At 37.9% G+C, this 23,533-nt stretch overlaps 1 protein-coding gene across 7 annotated transcripts in view; it reads left to right on the top strand.

Annotated features, from left to right (window-relative positions):
• The window catches only part of CDK14 (cyclin dependent kinase 14), a 599,181-nt gene that overhangs the window by 442,427 nt on the left and 133,221 nt on the right, over window positions 1–23,533 (top strand). For all 7 annotated transcript variants that reach the window (XR_008296846.1, XM_027071858.2, XM_027071854.2 and 4 more), the window contains one exon: window positions 181–244. Coding sequence is in view for 6 of the 7 variants with exons in the window: in XM_027071858.2 (XP_026927659.1) it covers window positions 181–244 (64 nt within the window). In the remaining variant the exon portion in view is untranslated. The remainder of the gene's footprint in view (window positions 1–180; window positions 245–23,533) is intronic.

The raw sequence follows: 23,533 nt of genomic DNA, 5'->3' as shown, positions 1-23,533 counted from the left end.
TGGGTGGCTCTTTAGTTTTTAGTTTGGGGTTTGTTTGTACTGAAATAAAATCCCTGGCACACGATCATGGAAAAAAATCCAGAGTTTCATCATATGTAGTGTACTGTTTTTCTACACTGGAGAGTTTTGAGTGCTTTGGAAATAATAAGTCTGTTTCCACAATTTCCTGCTCTCTACCAGGTTCTCGGAACGCCAAATGAGGACACGTGGCCTGGAGTTCATTCTTTACCACATTTTAAGCCAGGTATGTTTCATTAATTACAAATGACTAAGTGCTTCCTCTGTGCATAGTAGATAGATATGTGTTCCCCCTCAAGTGTATATATTATACCTTGAAAAATCCTGGTTACTTGCCATTGTGTATCCTGCCTATTAGTGGAGGTGCCCTTTTGTTTTTACAGTTTGTCTGTAAAGATGGAATTAATGGCATTCCTCATGAGAGATTTTCACCGTATGTACCTCCTTTGAGTTGACTGGCTAATCTTAATGTAACTATTTTGTCATCAGACTAACATCTATGTCTATAAAACAAAATTTAAATCAGGGTACTATGATCGGTCTGCGTGATTCCTTATAAAAATACTAGGAAAAGAATTAAATTGTAAAAACGAAAACTTTACATTTTGATTTGTTTTTTAAAAACTACTGATATACAGTCAATTAGTTTGAGTTTTAACATACAAAATGTTTTGAATGTCTGTTGGACAGGATGCAGTCTTTTTTTAGTGTAAAATATTTAAACCTCTGAAATGGAAAATCTGAGAAAAATGCCAAACCTTTAAAATAAATTGTCATTTTTTTCTTCACCAGTAGGTGGCAGTGAAGAAACTTTCAGTTCTAATGATTGCACTTTAGAGAAAGAATCTGAAACGTGGTAATTTAAAATTTTTATAGGACACATGAAAAGTTTGGAATTGGAAATTTAATGAAAATCAATGGTGTGAATTATTGTGAAATAATTCTCTTGGGTTTTTTTCTCTTTTCTCTGTTACAAAACATAGATTATAAAGTGCAGACCTACAATAAAATTACTGAAAGGGATTTTATAGAAGATCTAATAGTCCATTATTTTATGAGGAAAAGAACTATGAATAATTTCTCTTATGGGAGCCAAGTTTATTCTCTTGCTCCTCTTCCCCTTTTTTTGGGAACCATCAGGAATAAATTATCAATCCCAAAGAATGACTGAGTTAGGAAACTATTTTTATTCTCAGTATTTTTCTTCTGAAAGTGTACAGTGTGCTGAGAATTCTTCTATCTTCTTGGGCTGCCCCGAGGACTCTTTGTACTCTTACTGAAAATTTTAAGTTAGCTTCTATGTTCTGAAAGACTATAGAAACTTAACAATTTAAGATGGATTTTTTTTCCTTCTTTTTTTTAACCAAGCAAGAAGTACCCTTTAACTGCTCCAGCTGTTCCTAATGGAATCTGAGAACACGGCTCTTTATAAATGTTCCAAATGTGGGCTGTGAAAGAAGGTTAGCTTCCCCATGTTGGTATCTAAAATCTCAAGTCCTAGGAAAATAAAATAGAGGAGAATACAAGAAGATTTTAAATAAATGAAGTTAGATGCAGAGAGGAGTAATTAAGACAGTCATTTTGGCCTGCCAAGTTTCTTCACTAGAAAAGATGGAGTAATATGTTTATTTTGGGGTGACTAGAATTAATCTTCATCAACAAGGTACAAAAGCATTTATTAAATGTGTTCTGGAAAGTACTATGATGTGGTGCAAGTTGGGCTAACAGATTGGGAACTTTATGAGATCAGGGACTGTGCATAGTTCGTATTTTAGTGTTCAATAAATATTTGCTGCCGTGAATTATACTCAGTGTTTAAAACAGACACTCTTTATATGACTTTTCGAGTGTAGAACATAGATAAATTAAGATAGTGTGTGTTTAAGTTATTTAATATTATGTACAAGTGTCAAGACAGACCATACATAAAAGGTGACAGGGAACCAGAAGGACACATTTAGATGGTAAAAGGCATGGGTGCTGAAAACAAGAAAGATATTCCACGCAAAGCTTGGGGCTTGTGGATAAGAGTAAACCTGGGGACGTCTGGGTGGCTTAGACCGACTCTTGATTTCGGCTCAGGTCATGAGCTCAGGGTTTGTGAGTTAGAGCCCCGGGTTGGGCTGTGTACTGTCAGGGCAGAGCCTGCTTGGGATTCTCTTCCCTCTCTCTCTGCCCCTCCCCTGTGTTCTCAGTCTCTCTCTCAATAAATAAACTCAATCAGACCATCAGGGGAGTCCTGGTCTCTGACTTCCTGGACCTCCTCCTCCAGGGGAAGAAGAAATGCATTCCTAGAGGAGAAAAATACCAGTGCTAGGGCTACCTGCCCCCGCCCCCCCACTCTGTAACTCCTTATACTACCCCCAAAGAGTGCCTTAGAAAGTCAGAGGGAAAGCAAAAGAGCTTGAACCTTAAGGATACACTTTTAATAGATTTTTTTTTTAGATCAGTATTAGCCTCATAGCAAAATTGAGCAGGATGTACAAAGGTTGCTCCTATATGCCTGTCCCACATACACACCCATTATCAACATCTCCCACTAGAGTGGTGCTTTTGTTACAGTTTGATAAACCTAAACTGACACATCATTATCATCATCCGAAGTTCATAGTATACATTGGGGTTCACTGTTTGTGTTGTGTGTTCTGTGGGTTTGGACCAATATATAATGACATGTATGCACCATAATAGTATCCTATAGAGTAGTTTAACTGCCCTAAAGATCCTCTGTGCTTTGCCTGTCCTTCCTCCCTAACTTCCTAACCCCTAGCAACCACTTTTTAAATTTATTTTTATTTTTTTTAATTTTTTAATGCTTATTTATTATTGAGAGACAGAGAGGGGCAGAGCATGAGTATGGAAGAGGCAGAGAGATGGGGAGACACAGAATCCGAAGCAGGCTCCAGACTGTGAGCTGTCAGCGCAGAGCCCAATGCAGAGCTCGAACTCACAAACTGCAAGATCATGACCTGAGCTGAAATTGGACACTTAACCAACTGAGCCACCCAGGCGCCCCACCACTTTTTTTAAAATTGTCTCCATAGTTTTGCCTTTTCCAGAATGTCAAAAAGTTGAAATCATACAGGGTGTTGCCTTTTCAGATTGGCTTCTTTCACTTAGTAATATGCACTGAAATTGTCTTCATGTTTCCTCACGGCTTGATTTCTTCTTAGTGCTAAATATCCCATTATCGTGATATATTTCAGTTTACTTATCCATTCACCTACTGAAGGACACCTTAATTGTTTTAAGTTTTGGCAGTTATGAATAAAAATGCTATAAATACCTGTGTGCAGGTTTTTGTATGGACATAAGCTTCCAGCTCGTTTGGGCAGCTACCAAGGAGTGTGGTCACTAGATCATACATACTTGGCTTAATTTTTTAATAGCTAATAAATTTAAGCAACTCAAGATATCAAATAATATGAAAAAGAAGATGCAAAGCCTTCCCAACCCTGTCTGCCATCCTCCCACTTCCCCAGAACCACTGCCCCCACCACAGGCCCCCATTTTATTACTTTCCAATATTAAACACAATTTTGGGTCTTTCTTGTCTCATGAATGCATCCTGTAAGTCTTGTCCTATTATTGTATAGAGGAAGCCAGTGCATTGTTTTCCATTGTATGGATTGAACCAATTCCCTCCTTATCGACATTTGGGTTGTTTCCAGTCTTTTGCTATTATAAATATCATAACCCTGTACATATATGTGTATGTATATATACACGTATATATGTATGTGTGTATATATATATATATACACACACATGTTGCATGCATGCAGGTATATCTTGAAGGATAAATTACCAGAGGTAGGCTTAAATATCAATACATATACAAAATTGTAATTTTGAGCACTCTGTCAAATTGCTGTCCAAAGAAATGGTGCCAGTTGGCCAGCAATATATGAGATATATACATAATATAATATATTACCAGCAATATATGAGAATGCTACTTCTCCATTTCAGAATTTTTAGAGTTTGCCAGTCTGTTAGGTGACAAACGGAATCTCAACACAACTTTTAATTTCATTCTCCTTTTTATATGAGGTTGAGCATCTTTTCATATGTTTGAAGATCACTTTAATTTCCTTTCCTGTGAATAGTTAATATCTTTTACCCAATTTACACTTGAGTTGTATGTTGTTTTCTTATCAATTTCTATGGGTTCTTTACATATTGAAGAAAGCAATTTTGAAAAGAATTCTCACTCTCATATCTTACTTGACTTGCTTAACTGAATAAATTTTGCCTCATGAGAACAAAAGCTATGGTGGTTTAGAACAGTGCAGTCATTACATTTTTTAAAAGATCAGTTGCTATTAGAAATATATGTACAAATTTCTATATATGTACCTTTTAAGAAAACTGTTTTCAAATGAGTTATTTTATAGCTATGATCAAGGTCATGAATAAAAGCTACAAAGTTGCATCTCTTGCTTTTAACATATTCTACTCTAATTACCTAAAAGGCCTTTTTTGTTATTGTTTTTTTTAATTAACTTATCCTTATAGTTAACTTCTATAGAATAAGTCCAATTTCTTTATTTATTCAACAATATTTATTGAGTACCATGTCTGTGGCTAGGGAGTGGGGATATTGCAGTGAAAAAAAAACACACAAGATCCCTGACAGATAGGAGACACATGTAATACATAAAATATATAGTATACTATGTGGCAGTGAGTACTCTGGAGGGAAATAGAGGAAGAAATGGGGGCACTTCACAATTTTAAATTTTAATGTAATCAAAGAAGACCTCGCTGAAAAGATGACATTTTACTCCAGGACATGAGAGAGAGAGGGCCACGAAAATATTTGCAGGAAGAACTTTCCAGACAGAACAGCAAGTACAAAGAGGTCCTAAAGTGGGAAGAGGAGAGTATAAAATCAGGTCAGACACAGCAAGTACTGTGCTAATAGGATTCCATCACCATGTACTCTGAACCAGATAGAAAGTGCTGGAAGATTTTGAACAAGTCTGCACACAACCTGGATTGTAGTTTACTAAGATTACCCTGTCTCTTGTGTTGAGAATGGGGTTCCAGGCACAAGCAGGGAGACCAGCGAGGAGACTGTGGCAGGAGTCTAGGAGAGAGATAAAATGTGCCATGAATAAAACCACGTTACCTTCTCAACTTCTTGGTTTAGGAGAGAACTTAACATGGTTTTCCCTTGGAAAGTATGGCAAAACTAGAGAAACATTTTTAAGAACAATTGCCAAAATATTAAAAGAACAATTGGGTAACATCTGGGTCTTTTTCTTTAGTATTCAGCCTGTATATATCCTCTTCTGCTCTTAACATTTCTGCTGACACCAAATTCCTCAACCTCATTCCTTAACCTCCTATGGGAATTTGCTTATTCCCATAGCAACCAGGCAGCCAGGACAGGCCACTGCTGCATAAAATAAATAAGTCAATATGTAACACACACGTGCGCACAGTTATACATACACGTTTGTGTTACATATAATAAGGAGTCTAACTGTGGGAGGTGCTGTTTTTCCATCATTTCCTTCTATTTTAATTTCTCTTCAAAGAAGTGGGAAGTGAGTCTGTTGCTTTGAACCTATTGCTTTCCTGTTTCTTTTCCCTCAAAGAAAAGTTCTGTGGTTCTGTGGTATATGGTCTAAAAGTAGGGATCTCTCCGTCCCCTTTTTCCTTCCTCTCCCCCGTCTCCCTCTCTTACATCAGAGTGTCTCCTTTTATCACCATGCTCAGACGCTTGCTGAGGGCCAGCCTCAGAGGCAAGAGGTTATTCTTAGCACTTCAGTAATTCTCTCGTGTCTGATTATATTAGATTCATCAGAGGCCAAGCCCCATTCCCTAACACAAAGTAAAAGCCCACTGTAAAACTAAGACAATTTTCGCTTCGCTTGTTTCATACTTACACGTTAATGGGACACTTGCACACAAGGCTCTGTGCCTTGGTTTCCCTCTGAGATAGTAAGAAGCTTCCCCACGTGAATCCCAGGATCACTTTCTCCTGCCTGCCTCGCCTACCGCTCCTTTGCTTTGACAGAGGCAACATGGTTTATAGGTCTCTGGTGAAATGATCCCTGAAATTCTTTGTTATATAAGACAGTTAGCATTGCGGTTTTTAAAAAACACGTCGCATACATATTTGATGTGTTGTTTTATGCTTTGCAGGTTTGTGATAATCCTAAATCAGGGTAGAACATAGGTAGACATTGGAGGTTCTCCAGGCTGGTGGAATCGGGGTGGGTGACTGGAGTGCTGAGAAGACTTTGGAATTTCCTTCTGTTGAGGAAGACCCTCGGGGCTGGGAGCATAAGCACTGTTTTGGTTGTGCTGTAACTATTTAAGCAAATTGGACGTTAAAGCCTCCCTTGTAAGGTTAGGAACCTGAGATCAGAGATGTGAAGGGGCTTTTCCAAAGTGGACGTAGACCCTAAGTCTTCCTGGGTTTCATTTCAGTGCTCTTTTTTTTTTCCCAGCATATACCATAGAAGATCATGCTACTGGATCTGTACCCTAATTACCGTATCATGATTTCTCATTGACTTTTTGAGAGTCATACATATACATACACATACATATACATACATACAATGAGAGTTGTATTGACAGTTAGTCTATAAAGAAAATAACAGAAAACTAGAGAGGATCTGATCTCTGGATTTAGTGAAATACATAGAACCACAAATACCACTTTGTATAAAGAGGTTTGGCCTCAAAATAACATGGAGACTTCAACGTATGATACTTTTATTCATCTCTTAAGTGCTTCCAACAAAAGGGGCATTCAAACAGCCTTCAGTTAGTGACAAAATATTATTCAGGAGTTTAAAAAAGGAAAGCACTGTAAAATTCAGAAAGAAAAATGTTGCTAGACCATAAGCAATTAAAAGAAATAAAATTTAGATTAAAATATATCTATGTTCCCAAATCAAGCTAGAGTACAGAGCATTTCTAAAGTGATATTATTCCTTTGAAAAAGTTATCTAATACAAGAAGCTGTTTGATTAAGGAAAATTTGATGAAGATAGAATGTTTTTCAATGAATGAAGTGAAATAAAAGAAAAATTTGCCATCAGAGGCAAATTGCAGAATGGTAGTATTTTAAACATTCTGTGCCCAAAACTAAGCCCACAGACATACTGACCTTGAAGGCAACATTTAAATATGGACTTAGTTACAGACAGAGAAAGACAAATACCATATGATTTCACTTAAATGGGGTTGGTTGCCAGAGGGGAGGCGGGAAGGTTATGGGCCAACTGGGTGATGGGCACTAAGGAAGGCACTTGTGATGGGCACTGGGTGTTGTATGTAAGTAATGAATCACTACATACACCTGCAAGTATTTGTTTCTACACCTAAAACGAATATTACCCTGTATGTTAACAAACTGGGATTTAAATAAAAACTTGAAAAAATAAAAATAAAAAACAAATGAATAAATGAAAAGCAGAAACAGACCCATAAATACAGAGAGCAGACTGATGATTGCCAGAGGCAAGAGTGTGGGGGAAGCAAAATGGGTGAAGGGGAGTGGGAGATACAGGCTTCCAGCTATGGAATGAGTAAGTCATGGGAATAAAAAACACAACACAGGGAATATAGTCAATTGTATTGTAAAAGTGTTGTATGGGGACAAAAGGCCACTACACTTGTGAGCACAACATAATGTATGCAGATGTTGAATTATGTTTATTCGCCTGAAACTAATGTAACATTGTGTTGTAAATTATACTTAACTTTTTTAAAAAAGAAATGAATAAAAGTATGTGCAGAGCATGAGGATAATAGAAAAGAAATAAAAGAAATCTAAAAATATAGATAGAAACTATGACTTATAATTGGGTGAAGAACTTCTCAAGTCCTGCCTATTCACAGGCCTGACTGGGTCCCAAAAGCTAAATCCAGACTTAATTCCAGAGGGAACATATAAATTCTTTCAGAAATAGGATGCCATGGTGACAACACCTTACATTTTATGTGGCATTTTATTATTTACAAAGCATTTTAATGTATTACCTCAATTGGTATTTAGAATAACTCTGAGTTATTATAATGTTGTTGCCCTAAAACTTTTATCCCATTTTACAGACAAGAAACTGAAGCACAGAGAGATTGGGTGGCTTGCCCAAGGCTACATCTCCAGGATGTAGTGGAATCAAAACTCAACCCCACACGGGTTGCCAGTTCCCAACCTGGTATTCTCACCCCTATCTTCAAATCGTTTTCCTGAACACAAGGGTATGAGGGAGAACTGTTAGGCTTTCCTCAGCCCTGCCTTGCGTCACCTTGGGAAGATCTATACCTTCTTATAGATACGAGAACCATCCTCCACCTGCTAAGAGGGGCATCTTTTTAGGCCCTTAACCCTGTGCTTCCAATAAATTGTCAACCCCAAAAGGCCCCCTGTGGATGTTTAGCTTCAGATATTCAGTCCTTAGTACATATTACGGGAATTACCCAGTTTCGTGAATGCAGAGCTAAGGAAGTTTGGACCCTTAGCCTTGACTCACATTCTTGGCTTTCCCCTAGTCTTTAAGAAGGTGATGGAAAGGGGCGCCTGAGTGGCTCAGTCAGTTAAGCGACCGACTTCAGCTCAGGTCATGATCTCACGGTTGGTGACTTTTGAGCCCCGTGTCAGGCTCTGTGCTGACAGCTCAGAGCCTGGAGCCTGTTTTGGATTTTGTGTCTCCCTCTCTCTCTGCCCCGCCCCTGCTCACGCTCTGTTTCTCTCTGTCTCTCAATAACAAATAAACGTTAAAAAGAAATTGAAAAAAAAAAGAAGGTTGAGAGAAAAGCAGAAACTGTTGTGTGGAATATTCAGTGCAGGAAGATTGAAAGGAGGACATCTTCCTCCTTTCTGAAGGGATGTTGCCCTTCAGAGACCACACCTTTAGTCAGGGAACCCCTGTGGACATGCAGAGACATCTTCCTTGCTCTTGCAGAAGAATAATGTCTGCTCCATCCCACTCACAAAGTCCTATGGAAATTAAATGAGATAATCTATTTTTACATTCTCTTTTTCACTTTGTATTTTCTTTTATTTTACCTATCCTTAAGAAGATTTGAGCTAACTGTATAATTGATATAAAAGTACTTTTAAGCTGCTAAAGGCATGTAACTACAAAATAATATTTTGTACCATTTATATAGTGTCCTCTGCCTGGTATTTCTTTTCCCACTCGCTCTTTATGCTTTATCTCAAGAATCATTTTTTATGCCTTTTTTTTTATATTGATTGATAGCAACTGTAATGACCATAGGTTACATCTGGGTGCACAAGAGTATAACTATGTGATGGTTATAAAAGTGGACTTTAAAAATTATTATGCAAATATCTGTCTCTTATCTCAGATTTTATTGCTAAAAACTCCATGGGTCCGCTTAAGGATAGGACATTTAGACTCTCTCCACCCACCATCAACCTCCATCTTCTCCAACTTTGTAGTTCCTCCTCCCACCAATAAATGCCACTCTGGTCACATAGTGAAAAAGCCAGTTAATGAGTAAATTTACGAATGAAGTGAACTTTATAAAACAGAGAAAGATTTAGAAAAGGTTAAACATGACAGGAAGGGAAGATTGCCTTTATTTTTTCACACTCTCTGATTGTGGCAGTAATGCTGGGAGGTCACAGGTCGCTGCAAGTGGGGGAGAGCATGCCAACATTGAGAGGCCACATTCAATCAGCAGTAACGTGCTTCAGATACTGTCGTGGTTCGGATTCTTATAAGTCCGCCACTACGTGCCAGGTAACACTGTAGGGCCTGAAGACACAGTTGTGAGCAAAGCAGATAAAACCTCTTTCCATGTGGAGCTTATGTGCTAATGGAGAACCAGAGAGCAGAAAGCTTACAATTTGGTGTGGCTGGAGAAATGTGACCATGAAAAGCCACAGGTGATTCATAGGGGTGGGTTCTGGAAGGCCAAGGTGAGGAGTTAGGATTTTATTTGAAGTCTAAGAAGAAATCACTGAGCAGGGAAGGTTTTTGAGCAGAGAAGGAAGCTGATGTTCTATGTTTTCAAAAGGACCCACCGGCTACAAAACAGCATGGCCTATTGCACAGATGGAAAGGGGCCGCACCTAAAAAGCATGAAGTCCTCTTGACTGGGAATTTTTGTCTACAGCTCTGGGTTGAGAAGGATCTATAACGGAAAGCATGAGCTTGGGGGAAATTATTGTCACAGCAGTTAACAGTGATGCCATAGACATGGGGGATAGAGCTGACCAAGGATATGTTTTGAAACAAGCCATAGAAATGGCCCATGCTATAAAATAAAAATAAGAAACAGCCCAAAATCTTGATAATCACTAAAAACATAAAATAACGGTTCAGTTCCTCCCCAGGAGGCAGATCTGTGGGGGGGGGGGGGGGAATACCTTTATGAATTGTAGAAGCCCATTTCAGTGCAAAGCAGGGACTATCTGTACTTATTTTCTCTGTATCTACTTGAAGAATTTCCCATGTATTTTCACTAGAGGGCATCAATAATGATAGAAATTAGCAGAGCGTCTAGAAAATGTCAAAGAAAATGTAATAAGATTACAATTTCAAGGAGAAATGAAGTTCTTCTGATTGCAACCTTATCAAAACAAAACAAAACGAAATGAAATCCTAAGTAGACTGGTTTCATTACTCCCACTCTTGGAAGTTCATAAAATTCAGTTGGGGAATTATCCACACCTCATCTCACCAAAGTTGTCTGGAATGCCAGTCACCAAGTAAAGATTTCTCCGTCTCTTTAATACTCCTACTGCCCACCCTCAAAGAACTAAAATCCTTGTATTCTGTCCAATGTGTGTCATTTGGTTAACATCATGTCTAAGAAGAGAACTAGAAATTTAGCCTACAAGTGAGATCAGAATCAAATGAAGATATGGATGATTTTCAAGGTACTGAAATAATTGTCATCTCCTTTAAAAAATAGAACACTTGAGTTGTTATAATGCCATTCACATTACCATAAACCAGCCATACGCTTGTCATTGCTTTGTTGTTTTATGTTACTGCTTTGTTGTTTTATTGCTTTGTTGCTTTGATGTTTTATATTTATCCTGTTCACCATAATGCCAGCAAATGTATAACTAGAAATCTATGCATTGCGAAAGGTCCTCCATGTACCCTGACCCTGAACTTTTAAACATGTTTCCAGAAACTTTAAAACTCAAGATCTTAGGAAGGGAGACAGATAATTAGAAGTTCAGATCTAAAACAAGACAGATTGATTCCTATGTGCAAGTGGGGTCTGACCACAGTACCTTTTTTTTTTTTAATATATGAAATTTATTGTCAAATTGGTTTCCATACAACACCCAGTGCTCATCCCAAAAGGTGCCCTCCTCAATACCCATCACCCACCCTCCCCTCCCTCCCACCCCCCATCAACCCTCAGTTTGTTCTCAGTTTTTAACAGTCTCTTATGTTTTGGCTCTCTCCCATTCTAACCTCTTTTTGACCACAGTACCTTGAGTAGTTAATTGTGTCTCCAGGTAAGGAGTGGGACCCCACAGGTCTAAGCCTTGCACAGTTAATCATCCTCAGCAGTAATTCTACACAACTGTGAGAGATTCATGACTAAGTGATTGAACCAAGGGTATGATGAAGGAAGGATTTTGTCTTCTCTGTCCCTGGGACTTTAGAAGTGCACAGAGAACAGTATGGTGCTCGTAATTTGAGAATTTGTGAAAAATTTTTAGCATTTGAGACTTCTCAGAAACACAGAATAATGACAGAACATCGAGGTGCTAGTTGACTGGTGATGCTATTTGCATTGTACAGTTTTTGACTGTTTGCCAAATGCTTTCATGTACATTCTCTCAGGAGGTCATCAAAAGAGGGCCAAAGACAGGAAGATGCATGAAGCTGAAGCTCCGTGAGGAAAGCCTCACAAGGTAGCATGGGGCCAGAACCACACACAGCAGTCGATGCTGCCATGATAGGATTCAGAAAAAAAAAACACTGCTAAGTCAGTGCCAAACACAGACAAGTTGTTAATTGCTCATAGCTGTGTGGTGAGCTGGGTTTCAGCTGATCTTGTCCTGGTTTTTTGCAGGGTTCTCCTCCAAGATAGATGCAGGTTGGGTTCCGGTCTTTCCACACATCTCTCATCCTCCTTGGAATGGCAGCTATGAAATAGTGCTCTTTCTGTGACAAGACAGGGAGAGCACAATGCCACAGACACATTTCAAACCTCCACTGTGTCAATACCACTGACATCCATTGTTCACGCCAAATGTCATATCCATGGGGCAGAGACGCAAACCCCACACCTGAAGTGGGGGTGAAGAGAAGGACGAGAAGAAATATTTGCTTAATAATGATCTAATCTCCCATACTAGGGTTTATGACTTCTAGGCTTATCAGCTACCCCTGACTAAAATAAGTGAATCAACCTTGATTTGTTTAAAATGACGTTGATTTTAAAAACTTCTTCAGACCATTATCATATGGCTCCTGCAAGACAAATCCATGACTATGGAATAATAACTCTTCTCCTGGTATAGAGGTTAAAGGAAAGATCTTTATTTATTTATTTATGATGCAAGTAATATTTCACCCCCAAATATCCAAGTAAGGCATGATAGACTGATGACTAATAATTAGCTCAGTTGTAAGACCTGAGGAAATCTCCTTCACTTACACTTGTCCTTGAGACAGCGCTGTCAGAACATCTTTGTAGCTGACAGACAATGATAATGTTTGCAATGGAGATTATTAAGAAAGAACATACATGTATATGTATGTAGACGCTTTCACCTCTAGAGCCAGCTTTATAAATCCAACTAATAATCTCTCGATTGTTAAAAAGGACAATCGCTATTCTCTCAGAATACTAATCCTTGCTCTCCACTAGTGCATTAAAAATCACAGAATTACATGTAAGGATTTAGAAAAGTATTGAAGTGTCTATGGTTTTTATTCATTTCTTTAACTGTCACCTCAAAAGGGGTACTTCAGGAAAACTTGAGTATTTACCCTCCCTAGAGTAATACTGCTTTCAATATGCAGTATGTCTGCCTTGGGTAGGGATAACTTCATGATGCAAGATGGTCAGTTTTTCAAACATATCAATAATAGTTGTGATAGTAGTGGTAATAGCTAGCAAGTATTGAATGTTTATTGTGCTTCAGACACTCTTATCAGCTCTTGAGATGCATTTCCTTATTGAACACTCACAGTGTCACTACTCCCACCTGTGATAGAGAGAAACTGAGACACCAAAAGGTGGTTGTTGTTGTTGTTGTTGTTGTTGTTGTTTTTAAGTATTATGTCCAAGGTACTAGAACCTGGAAGACATTGTCTGGCATTTTGTATGAACACAAGACAGATATGCTCTTCTAGGCAAAAAGCTAATGCACTGACAGCATATGGAAAATGCAATGGGAGTGGGGAGAGTATTGTTTGTGTGCATGTTTTTTTAAGACTTTTTTATAGCACTTTTAGGTTCACAGCAAAACTGAGCAGAAAGTAGAGAGATTTTCCATATATACCCTGTCTGCACAAAGTCACAGCTTCCCAGCTTCCCTGTTATCCACAAGCCCCCCATGAGAGTAGTAAATGTGTTATAATCAATGAACCTACCCTGACACATCATTATAACCCAGAGTCCATCATTTATGTTAAAGTTCACTCTTGGTGAACATTTTACATTCATCGGGTTTGGACAAATGTATAATGGCATGTATTCACTGTTACAGTATCATATAGAATAATTTCACCCTGAAGAGTCCTCTGTGCATGGCCCACTCTTCCCTTCCTCTCCCCTAACCCTGGCAACCACTGATCTTTTTACAGTCTCTGTAGTTTTGCCTTTTCCAGAATGTCATATACTTGGAAGTGTGCATGTTTTGTATTGCTGGTTACAGAAGCTTTGATCTCTTTGTGCTGCTGCTGGCTTTGTGCATTGTTGAGGTCAAATGTCAAGTCTCTTCCAACAGAGACACAGAAAGGTGTTACGGTATAGTGGCTAAGAGCATGGACTCCACATCGAGACTGTCTGGGTTCAAATCCCAGCTCCAGGGGTGCCTGGGTGGCCCAGTCGGTTAAGTGTCTGACTCTTCAGCTCAGGTCATGATGTCATGATTTTGTGGGTTCGAGCCCCACATTGGGCTTCGTGCTGATGGTGTGGAGTCTGCTTGGGATTCTCTCTCTCCCTCTCTCTCTGCCCCTCCCCACACATGCTGTCTCTCTCTCTCTCTCTCTCTCTCTCTCTCTCTCTCTCTCTAAGTAAACTTAAAAAAATCCCAGCTCTACTATTTGTGAGCTGTGTAATATGGACATGGTGCCCGGTGTCTTGCTACCTCAGTTTCTCTATGTGTAAAATGGAGGTGACCATAGCCCCTCCCCCATAGTGTTGGCATGAAGACTAAAGTGAATTCCTATTTGCAAACTACTTAATATACAAAAAATGTTTGCTAAATATCAAATAGGAGGCTTGGGTATCCCAAGCCTTCGTTACTCTTCAGTAACGAACAGTAAGTAGACTGGGAGCAGAGTCCTGGTTCCTCTTCTGCCTCTAGCCTGCATCATGGCCTCAGGCCACTCAACTTTTCCATCCTCAGTTTACTCATACATACAATGAAGCAGTTAGACTACCTGATTGCTCACACTGCCTGGGGGAGGTGCTGAGTGCCCTCTCTTTCTCCCTTAGGAGAGTTTAGATGGAGGTGTGAGTGGGGACCCATGGAGAGTAAGATGCAAAACCTTTCTTTTCCTTTCTTTTCTGGAAGCTGTAGAGATACGTTCTTATTTATGAATAGTACACTGTAGACTTTCATATGATTAAACTTTTATGGTTAAACTTTACTTCTCTAGAGAAAAACAGTGTATGGAAAGGGAAGTATTCCATGACTTTTAGGTTGGATAGTTTGAAGACCATCAGGGAATACACACTCACAAAGCCACATTTGTGTGTGTGTTAGAAAAGCCAAGACAGGGGCGCCTGGGTGGCTCAGTCGGTTAAGCGTCCGACTTCAACTCAGGTCACGATCTCGCGGTCCGTGAATTCGAGCCCCGCGTCGGGCTCTGGGCTGATGGCTCGGAGCCTGGAGCCTGCTTCAGATTCTGTGTTTCCCTCTCTCTCTCTGCCCCTCCCCCGTTCATGCTCTGTCTCTCTCTGTCTCAAAAATAAATAAACGTTAAAAAAAAAAAAAAAAGCCAAGACATGAGAAGTAAAAATATTTAATGAATATAGTAGAACGTTTGTTTCCGAAAGTTGCTCAGAGATTACTTATTTTAACACTCATCCTGTTAGGAATTAAAAGCTGATCTGCTGCAGCCAGGGTGGGTCAGAGTGCTTCAGTCTCCTGAGGGTGACTGCGTGACTGCTCAGCATTTTGAGATAGCCCTCTGGGTGACAGCGACAGTGGAGTTCTGTTCAGCATTAATATGTCATGTCAAAACCTCTGGTTGATAACACTGGAGCTGTATCAAATCTCAGTCATTATGTACTTTGGGGATATCACGTGTGTTAAAACTGAATTGCAGTTGTGCAAACATACACATTATTTCTAAACTGCCCATTTGGGTCACTCTGCTTTTTTGGAGTTGAAATATTTAAAATCCTCTTATTTTGCAACAAGTTTAGCCCTCTCTGTCTGGGGTAAACTCTCATCTTCTGTGCAGGAGTGTTGCTTTACTTCTGTTCTAAGAGCTGTAGATAGATAGTTTAAACCCGGCTTTTCTATGTCCTGATCGGACTATCAACTGAAATGTTCAGCACTGGCTCAGTTTTCCTAATAAAAGAAAGTAAAGTGCATGAAAATTCTTGCACATACTTGTAAATACAGTTTTCTTTTATTGATGATCCATTAGTATCAGTCCCATGTTTTACTGTGGGCTACTTATGATGACACGTTTTATGCATTACTGTATGTCCACAGTGCTAGAACAGGCCCTGGCAGACAGTAGGCCATGATAAATATTTGTAGAATAAATGAGAGAAAGAAAGAATACTCATGCCTCCTATCCTAAAAGATTTAAGAATATTATATGTTACATCAACAAGTAATAAGAGTGATTGAAATGTCACCAGAGTGGGGGCGCCTGGGTGGCTCAGTCGTTAAGCGTCCGACTTTGGCTCAAATCATGATCTCAAGGTTTGTGAGTTTGAGCCCCGTGACAGGATCTGTGCTGACAGCTCAGAGCCTGGAGCCTGCTTCGGATTCTGTGTCTCCCTCTCTCTTTGCCCCTTCTCTGCTCACACTCTCTCTCTCAAAAATAAATGAACGTAAAAAAAAATTAAAAATGAAATGTCACCAGAGTGATTCATAACTGTGTTCATTGTTCACCTTCTAAAGAACCAGAGCCTTTTTGCCTCACTGAAATAATCCTAAGAAAGGCCTCAGGTTCACCACCTCTGCCAGGTAGTAGGATGGCCACAGTTCTTCGATGAAATTATTACTACTTTCTTACAAGCTCAGTAAGAAAGAGTAAATGTATCTGTTGAAATATAAAATAATCCTAAAAGATTTAAATTGTGAATGTTTGCATTTAGAGGAGTTAATTATCTAGTACATCCAACATTTCCTGTGGCATTTTGGACATACTCATTTTTATATTAACTTATAAAAGACTTATTCTATGGTGTTATTTACATTGGATGATATTAAATCTGTTTGCAAAAGATAAACTAAAGTTTTAGACTTTTTAAGATCTCTTCTTATTGCTGCCCCTCCCCCAAAAAAGAAAGAAAAGTGTTGGTTTGCAAACCCTGATTTCACCTCTCAAGTCCTTTGAACATACTTGAGGTTTTTAACTGGTTGGTTGATTTAACTATTTACTCATATGCTTTCTTGTCATTGAAGTTAAAAACACAGCAGTATCCCTTAAGATACAAAACAAACAAACATAAAACTGGTGAGAAAAATGAGGGGAAAAATTAATTGAAATTATTTTCCCGATGTCTACAGTACATACCTATAGCAAATGAGTAAATTCCAATTTAGGTTTTCTCTTCCTGTGCGTTAAAATATGCTTTCATAATGCCTCAAGCTATTGCAGATTTGGCTCTTAAGAGCTGGGTAACTAGAATGCGTGTCATTGTTCTCCAGTTGTTTTCCTGTGGAATTTCAACAAATTGCGGCAGTTTGAGGGAAAACCTTCCCAGTTTTCTGTCTTCTCACCCCCATCATATCGCATAGCATGTGATTTCTTCTGTGCCCCAGCTCTCCTCCCTGGTCTCCCACTGTGTGTGATCATCCTCCGCAGTGTCCCTGCAATAAGACGAGAAGGTGAAAATCAGCCTGCAGGTTTAAATTAATTGCACTCCTCAGTTATGCTCAGAGTTAGCCAATGCTTTAAATCACAACATTCTAAACTTCTAGTTTAAGCATAATTGGAAAGAGAAAGCTGACATTAAAGTGGTAACTGACAGAGTAAACTTAAAGCAGAACAGTGTAAAACACTCATATGCAAATAACTGTGAATCATCTGATAAAATTATTCAGAGGCAGTCGAATATTTTATTAAACATACCTGTTAGTGATTTGGAGCACTGATTTCAGCACCTTTTTGTTTTTAAAACTTGCATGACTAATTATGTTGTGTTTGTTCTAATGGAACATTAAAATCTAATTTTTTCATATAATGATAAATGTAATGCATGTTCATGGCAAAAAAAAATGTGAGCGAGCCCTCCATTTGAAATTGTGTACTTTGGCAGTTAAGATCTGAGAGGTATTGGATACAAGAGAGCAGCTTCTGTGTTTTAGTGGGGCTAGCTTCAGATATTTGAGTTTATCCTGCCTTCATTTGGAAAAGAAACCGTGGCTCTGCCTCTGGGCTCCCAAGGGACTATGTCCATATCCACATTGCAGCACTGTTCACCCTGTGTTTGTAATTCTTTATTTGCGTTTCTGTGCCACTGATCTAAAACCAGGACTTACTCATTTCTGTGTCCAGTGCAGCTCCTGGTATCCAGGCAGGTGCCCAGGTAACATTTGCTAAAAGAATTGAGTCTATGTGAACAGTGATGGAAGGTAGACATAGGAACACGTCATTCTTCCTTATTTTTTCTTCCTTCATATGGCATATTTCAATTTTGGCTCTTTTATGCATTGCTAAATCTGACATATTGTACTTCTGAAAAAATTTTCTATTAGCATATCCTGTCAAACTCTAAATAGAGGCAATTCTTAGAACTAATATTTATGTGCAGTCATTAATTGCTAAGACTAATAATTTACTTGTAAATGCAAGATTGTATTTTATCTGTAATGGAATTCTTGTTCCTCCTGAAATCATAGCAAATTATTTAAATTACTTTGTGGGGAGTACAAAGTTAAGGAGATCAAATTTGTTTTACAAGAACATTTGATGTAATTAATTTTTAAAATATATCTTGCTTTTTTAATACCAGACTTTAGATAATAATAATTTTTTAAAGACTTTATAAAAAGAACTGTTCTCCCCATTTCTCCTTTCTTTGTCAGTTAATCCTCAAACCTAGAATATGCCTTTAAATTTCTGCTCTACACCAACTGGCTGAATTATGTTGTGACTTTATAATACAGTCTAGTGGAGAATAAACTCAGACATTAGATGATCTTTTGAGACATATAAATATATAATTGTTGGTGAGCACTTTCACCTAGAGCTTTAGAACAATAGATATTTGTAACAAGGCCTGATCTTCAGCGAATGCACACCACTATAGCATAATGACTGGTTTCTGCACTGATTGGTCAGTGCCCATGCCTTGCAGGTTATTAAATATTTTAACATTTATCCCTGCTTGAATGATGACTCTGAAACTCCATGAAAACTGTAAGTACTTTCTGAATCAGCCTGGAAAGATTAATGTATTCTCAGGGTATTATTTGAGTTGAATATGAAATTCTAAATCTTTGAAACCTGGAAATTGAAGATCAGTAAATGCTCTATAGTCATCTTAACTCCTACTTTTCTATCATACCTATACCCTATACCCAATTCATCAATAAATCTTATTGCTCTGCCTTTTACTGAGTTGCAGACTGACCCCTTCTCACTGCAGGCACTCTGTTACTATAGCCCAAAGCACATCAACTCTCTCCCATACAGTTGTAATAAACTTTTTTTGGTCTTCCTGCTTCCACCCTCGCTTTGATAGTATATTTTCCAAAGAGGAGCCAGAATGGTCCTTAAAAAATGTCTAGATAGTGTCCCTCAGGCCACAATGGCTCTATGTGAGCCAGCCTTCTGCCCTTGGGCACCTTCTCTGTCTCAGCCTCCACTTGCCTCTCCTACACTGTCTGCTCCAGCCACCTGTCCCGCAGACCCACTCCAGCCTTGCACGTCCTGGCTGGAATGTGAACTACCTGCTTGCATGTAGGTTTTCTGTGTGGTTCCCTTCTATATCCTCAGCCCCAAGAAGTACACCAAGGACACAGTAGTTGCTCAATAAATAGTAGTTGAACTAATGAATCATTGCTTCCAGTCATTCCATTTCGATAAACTCTGTGTTTAAAAATAGGAGGCTGAGGGGCGCCTGGGTGGCTGTCGGTTAAACATCCGACTCTTGGTTTTGGTTCAAGTCATGATCTTACAGTTTGTGAGTTCGAGCCCTGCATTGGGCTCTGTGCTGAAAGTGCAGAGCCTGCTTGGAATTTCTCTTGCCCCTCTCCGACATGTCCTTGTTCTCTCTTTCCCTCTCTCTCTCTCTCTCTCTCTCTCTCTCTCTCTCAATAAATAAATAAATAAACATTAAAAAAAATAGTAAGCTGAGTATGTTCTTAAATTTATTTTTGTTCTTCTTATCAAATGGTTGTTCTTACACAGGAAACATACCGTCCCAAAGCAATATCAACCATTTAGATTATCTCCTTTAAAATCTTGTAATTAAAAGCAGACAACACTGAAAAAAGATACCAACCAATATTAAGCAAAATTAAGCCTTTAGGTATTCAATTTTTAAAAAGAAACAGGATCAATATGAAAAAGAAACCATTTAATTTTATTGGAGGACATACACACAAATCCTGTCTAAATGAAAAGACATACCATATTAATATATACAAAGATTTTATGTCATTCTTTTCAGATAAATATATATTTTAATGAAACTCCAACCAGATTTCCAATGGGAACTTTATTTTGTTGACTATTTTGTTTGAAACTCCCCTTCCCTCATCACCTGATCTAAAGTGTCCCTCTCATACTGGTCAGTCTACATTATATCTCCTTGTTTTACTTTGCAGAACACTTTTTTCCCCAGTTTCATTGAGATATAATTGACATATAGCATTGTGCAAGTTTAAGGTGTGATTTTATATATATTCATATACACACATATATATATATATATATATATATTACAAAATGATACCACAGTAAGTTTAATTCACACATCCATCACTTCACATAATTACGATCTTTGTGTGTCTGTGGTGAGAACTTTATTTTTAATGTTTATTTTTGAGAGAGAGAGAGAGAGAGAGAGAAAGAGCATGCACTTGAGAGAGGGGCAGAGAAAGAGGGAGAGAGAGAGAGTCCCAAGACCAAATCCTGCAGAGTCTAACGCAGGGCTGGATCTCATGAATCATGAGATCATGACCTGAGCCAAAGTCAAGAGTCGCACTTAACCAACTGAGTCACCCAGTCTCCCCACTGTGGTGAGAACTTTTAAGATCTACTCTCTTGGCAAGTTTTAAATATACAATGCAATATTGTTAACTAAAATCACTATGCTTTCCATTAAGTCCCCAGAATTTATCCATTTTATGACTGGAAATTTATACCCTTTGACTGCTTTTCATCTGTTTCTCTACCTCACACCCCTTGCCACTGTCAACCGCCAGTCTGTTCTCTTTTATGAGTTCAGGGGTTTTTTTAGATTCCACATATAAGTGAGATCATACAGTATTTGTCTTTCTTTGATTTATTTCACTTAGCATAATGCCCTCAAGGTCCATTCATGTTGTCACAAATATCAGAATTTCCTTTATTTTTATGGCTGAATAATATCCATTGTGTGTGAATGTGTATGTACACATTTTTTTTCATCCATTCATTCATCAGTGGGCACTTAGGTTGTTACCATATCTTGGCTGTTGTGAATAATGTTGCAGTAAACATAAGAGTGCAGAAATCTCTCTTCTAATCATTTCATTTCCTTCAGATACATACCCAGAGGTGGAATTGCTGGATCATATGGTAGTTCTATTTTTAATTTTTTGAGGAACCTTCATACTGTAAAGTGGCTGCACCAGTTTACATTCCCACCAACAGTATATAAACATTCCCCATTCTCCACATTCTCACCAGCACTTGTTATTCTGGTGTTTTGATAATTGCCATGCTAGCTTGTGTGATGTGATATCTCATTGTGGTTTTGATTCACATTTCCCTGAAGATTAGTAATGTTGAGCACTTTTTCATGTACTTGTTGGCCAGTTGAATATCTTCCTTGGAAAAATGTCTTTTCAGGTCCTTTGCCCACCTCTTAATTAGATTATTTGTTTGTTTTTGTTTTTGTTTTTTGCTGTTGAGTTATATGAGTTCTTTATATAATTTGCATGTTAACCTCTTATCAGATATGTGGTTTGCAAATATTTTCTCCCATTCTGTAGGTTACCTTTTCATTTTGTTGATGGTTTCTTTTGCTGTGCAGAAGGTTTTTACTTTGTTGTGGTCTCACTTGTTTATTTTTGCTTTTGTTGCTTGTGCTTTGGGTGTCGTATCCATAAAGTGCCTAGGAGCTTTTTCCCTATGTTTTCATCTCTACTTTCAGGTCTTAAATGTAAGTCTTTAATGCTTTTTGAGTTAATTTTTATGCATGGTTTAAATAGGGGTCCAGTTTCATTCTTTTGCATGTGAATATCCAGTTTTCCCCGTACCATTTATTGAAGAGATTATCTTTCCTCCATTGAGTATTTTGGCTCCCTTGTCAAATATAAGTTGACCATAGAGCACAGGTTTAATTCTGGACTTTCATTTTTGTTCTGTTAGTCTATGTGTCTGTCTTTATGCTACTACTGTACTGTTTTGATTACTGTAACTTTGTAAGATATTTTTAAATCATAAAGTGTAATTACTCTAGCTTTGTTCTTTGTTCTCAAGATTACTTTGACTATTTGGGGTCTTTTGTGGTTCCATACACATTTTAGGACTATTTTGTTTATGTTTTTGTTTTTATTAAAAAATAGTAAAATAGTATTCTAATAGTATAGTATTAGACCTTAGGTGATGTTGGGTAATATGAACCTTTTATGATATTATTTCTTCCAATCCATAAACACAGGATTCCTTTACATTTATTTATGTCTTCAATCTCTTTCATCAGTATTTTAGTAATTTTCAGTGTACAGATCTTTTACCTCCTTGGTTAAAATTATTCCTAGGCATTTCATGTTTTTGATGCTGTTATAAATGCAACTGTTTTATTTATTTCTTTTTCAGATAATTCAGTATTATTATATAGAAACACAACTGACTTTTATGTATTGATTTTGTGTTCTGCAACTTTACTGGATTTGTTTATTCTAATGGTTTTTTGGTGGAGTCTTTAAGATGTTATCTGTATAAAATCAGGTCGTCTAGAAACAGAGACAGTCTTACTACTTCCTTTCCACTTCAGATGCCTTTTATCTCTTTTTCTTTCTTTCTTTCTTCCTTTTTTTTTTTTTCCTGATTGCTCATGATCAGACTTTTAGTAGCACGTTGAATAGGAATGCTGAGAGTGGGTATCCTTGTCTTATCCTGATTTTAGAAGAAAAGCTTTCTGCTTTCCCTGATTGAGAATGATTATTAGCTGTGGACTTGTCCTATATGGCCATTTCTATATTGCGGTATATTCCTTCTATACCCAGTTTGTTAAGAGTTTTTATCATGAATAGATGTTGAATTTTGTCAAGTGCTTTTCCTGAATCTGTTGAGATAATGTGATTTTTATTTTTTATATTCTATTAATGTATATCACATTGATTCATTTGCATATATGAAATCATCCTTGCATTCCAGGGATGCATAATATAGAGACACATTTTTTCATTGCTGGTAGGAATATGAAAAGTAGTATGTCAGCATCTATTAAAATGTAAAATGTGCATACCAGTTGTCAAGCTGTTCTATATGGAGAAATCTGTCTTATAAAAGTGAAAACATTAGTATACAGAGGTAGATGTGCAAGGATATTTTTTGAAGCATTGTTTTTAAGGGAAAAGGAACTGGAAGCTACCAAATTTTCATCAGTAGGAGAATGGTCAAAAACTATGGTACTTCTATCCTGTGTAATATTATACAGTTTTAAAACAAGTATTACATCTATTTTCTTGATTTAAAGGACTGTTTGCTCTATATTATTAAGTACCTTAAAAAATTCAGAGAATGTTTACTGTGCAATCCATTTTAAAATTAAAATGGTACATATATTTGTGTGTATATATGGGTTTGTGTTTATAAACATAAAGAAATACGTGGAAAGAGACATACCCACGCCATTAACAATTGCTGTATTTTCAGGAGTCAAAAACAAGGAGCAGGAGGGGTGCCTGGGTGGCTCAGTCGGTTAAGCATCTGACTTCGGCTCAGGTCATGATCTCACGGCT

This window comes from Acinonyx jubatus, chromosome A2 (assembly GCF_027475565.1).
Source record: "Acinonyx jubatus isolate Ajub_Pintada_27869175 chromosome A2, VMU_Ajub_asm_v1.0, whole genome shotgun sequence".
Classification (NCBI taxonomy): domain Eukaryota; kingdom Metazoa; phylum Chordata; class Mammalia; order Carnivora; family Felidae; genus Acinonyx; species Acinonyx jubatus.
This window is presented reverse-complemented; position numbering and strand designations above follow the sequence as displayed.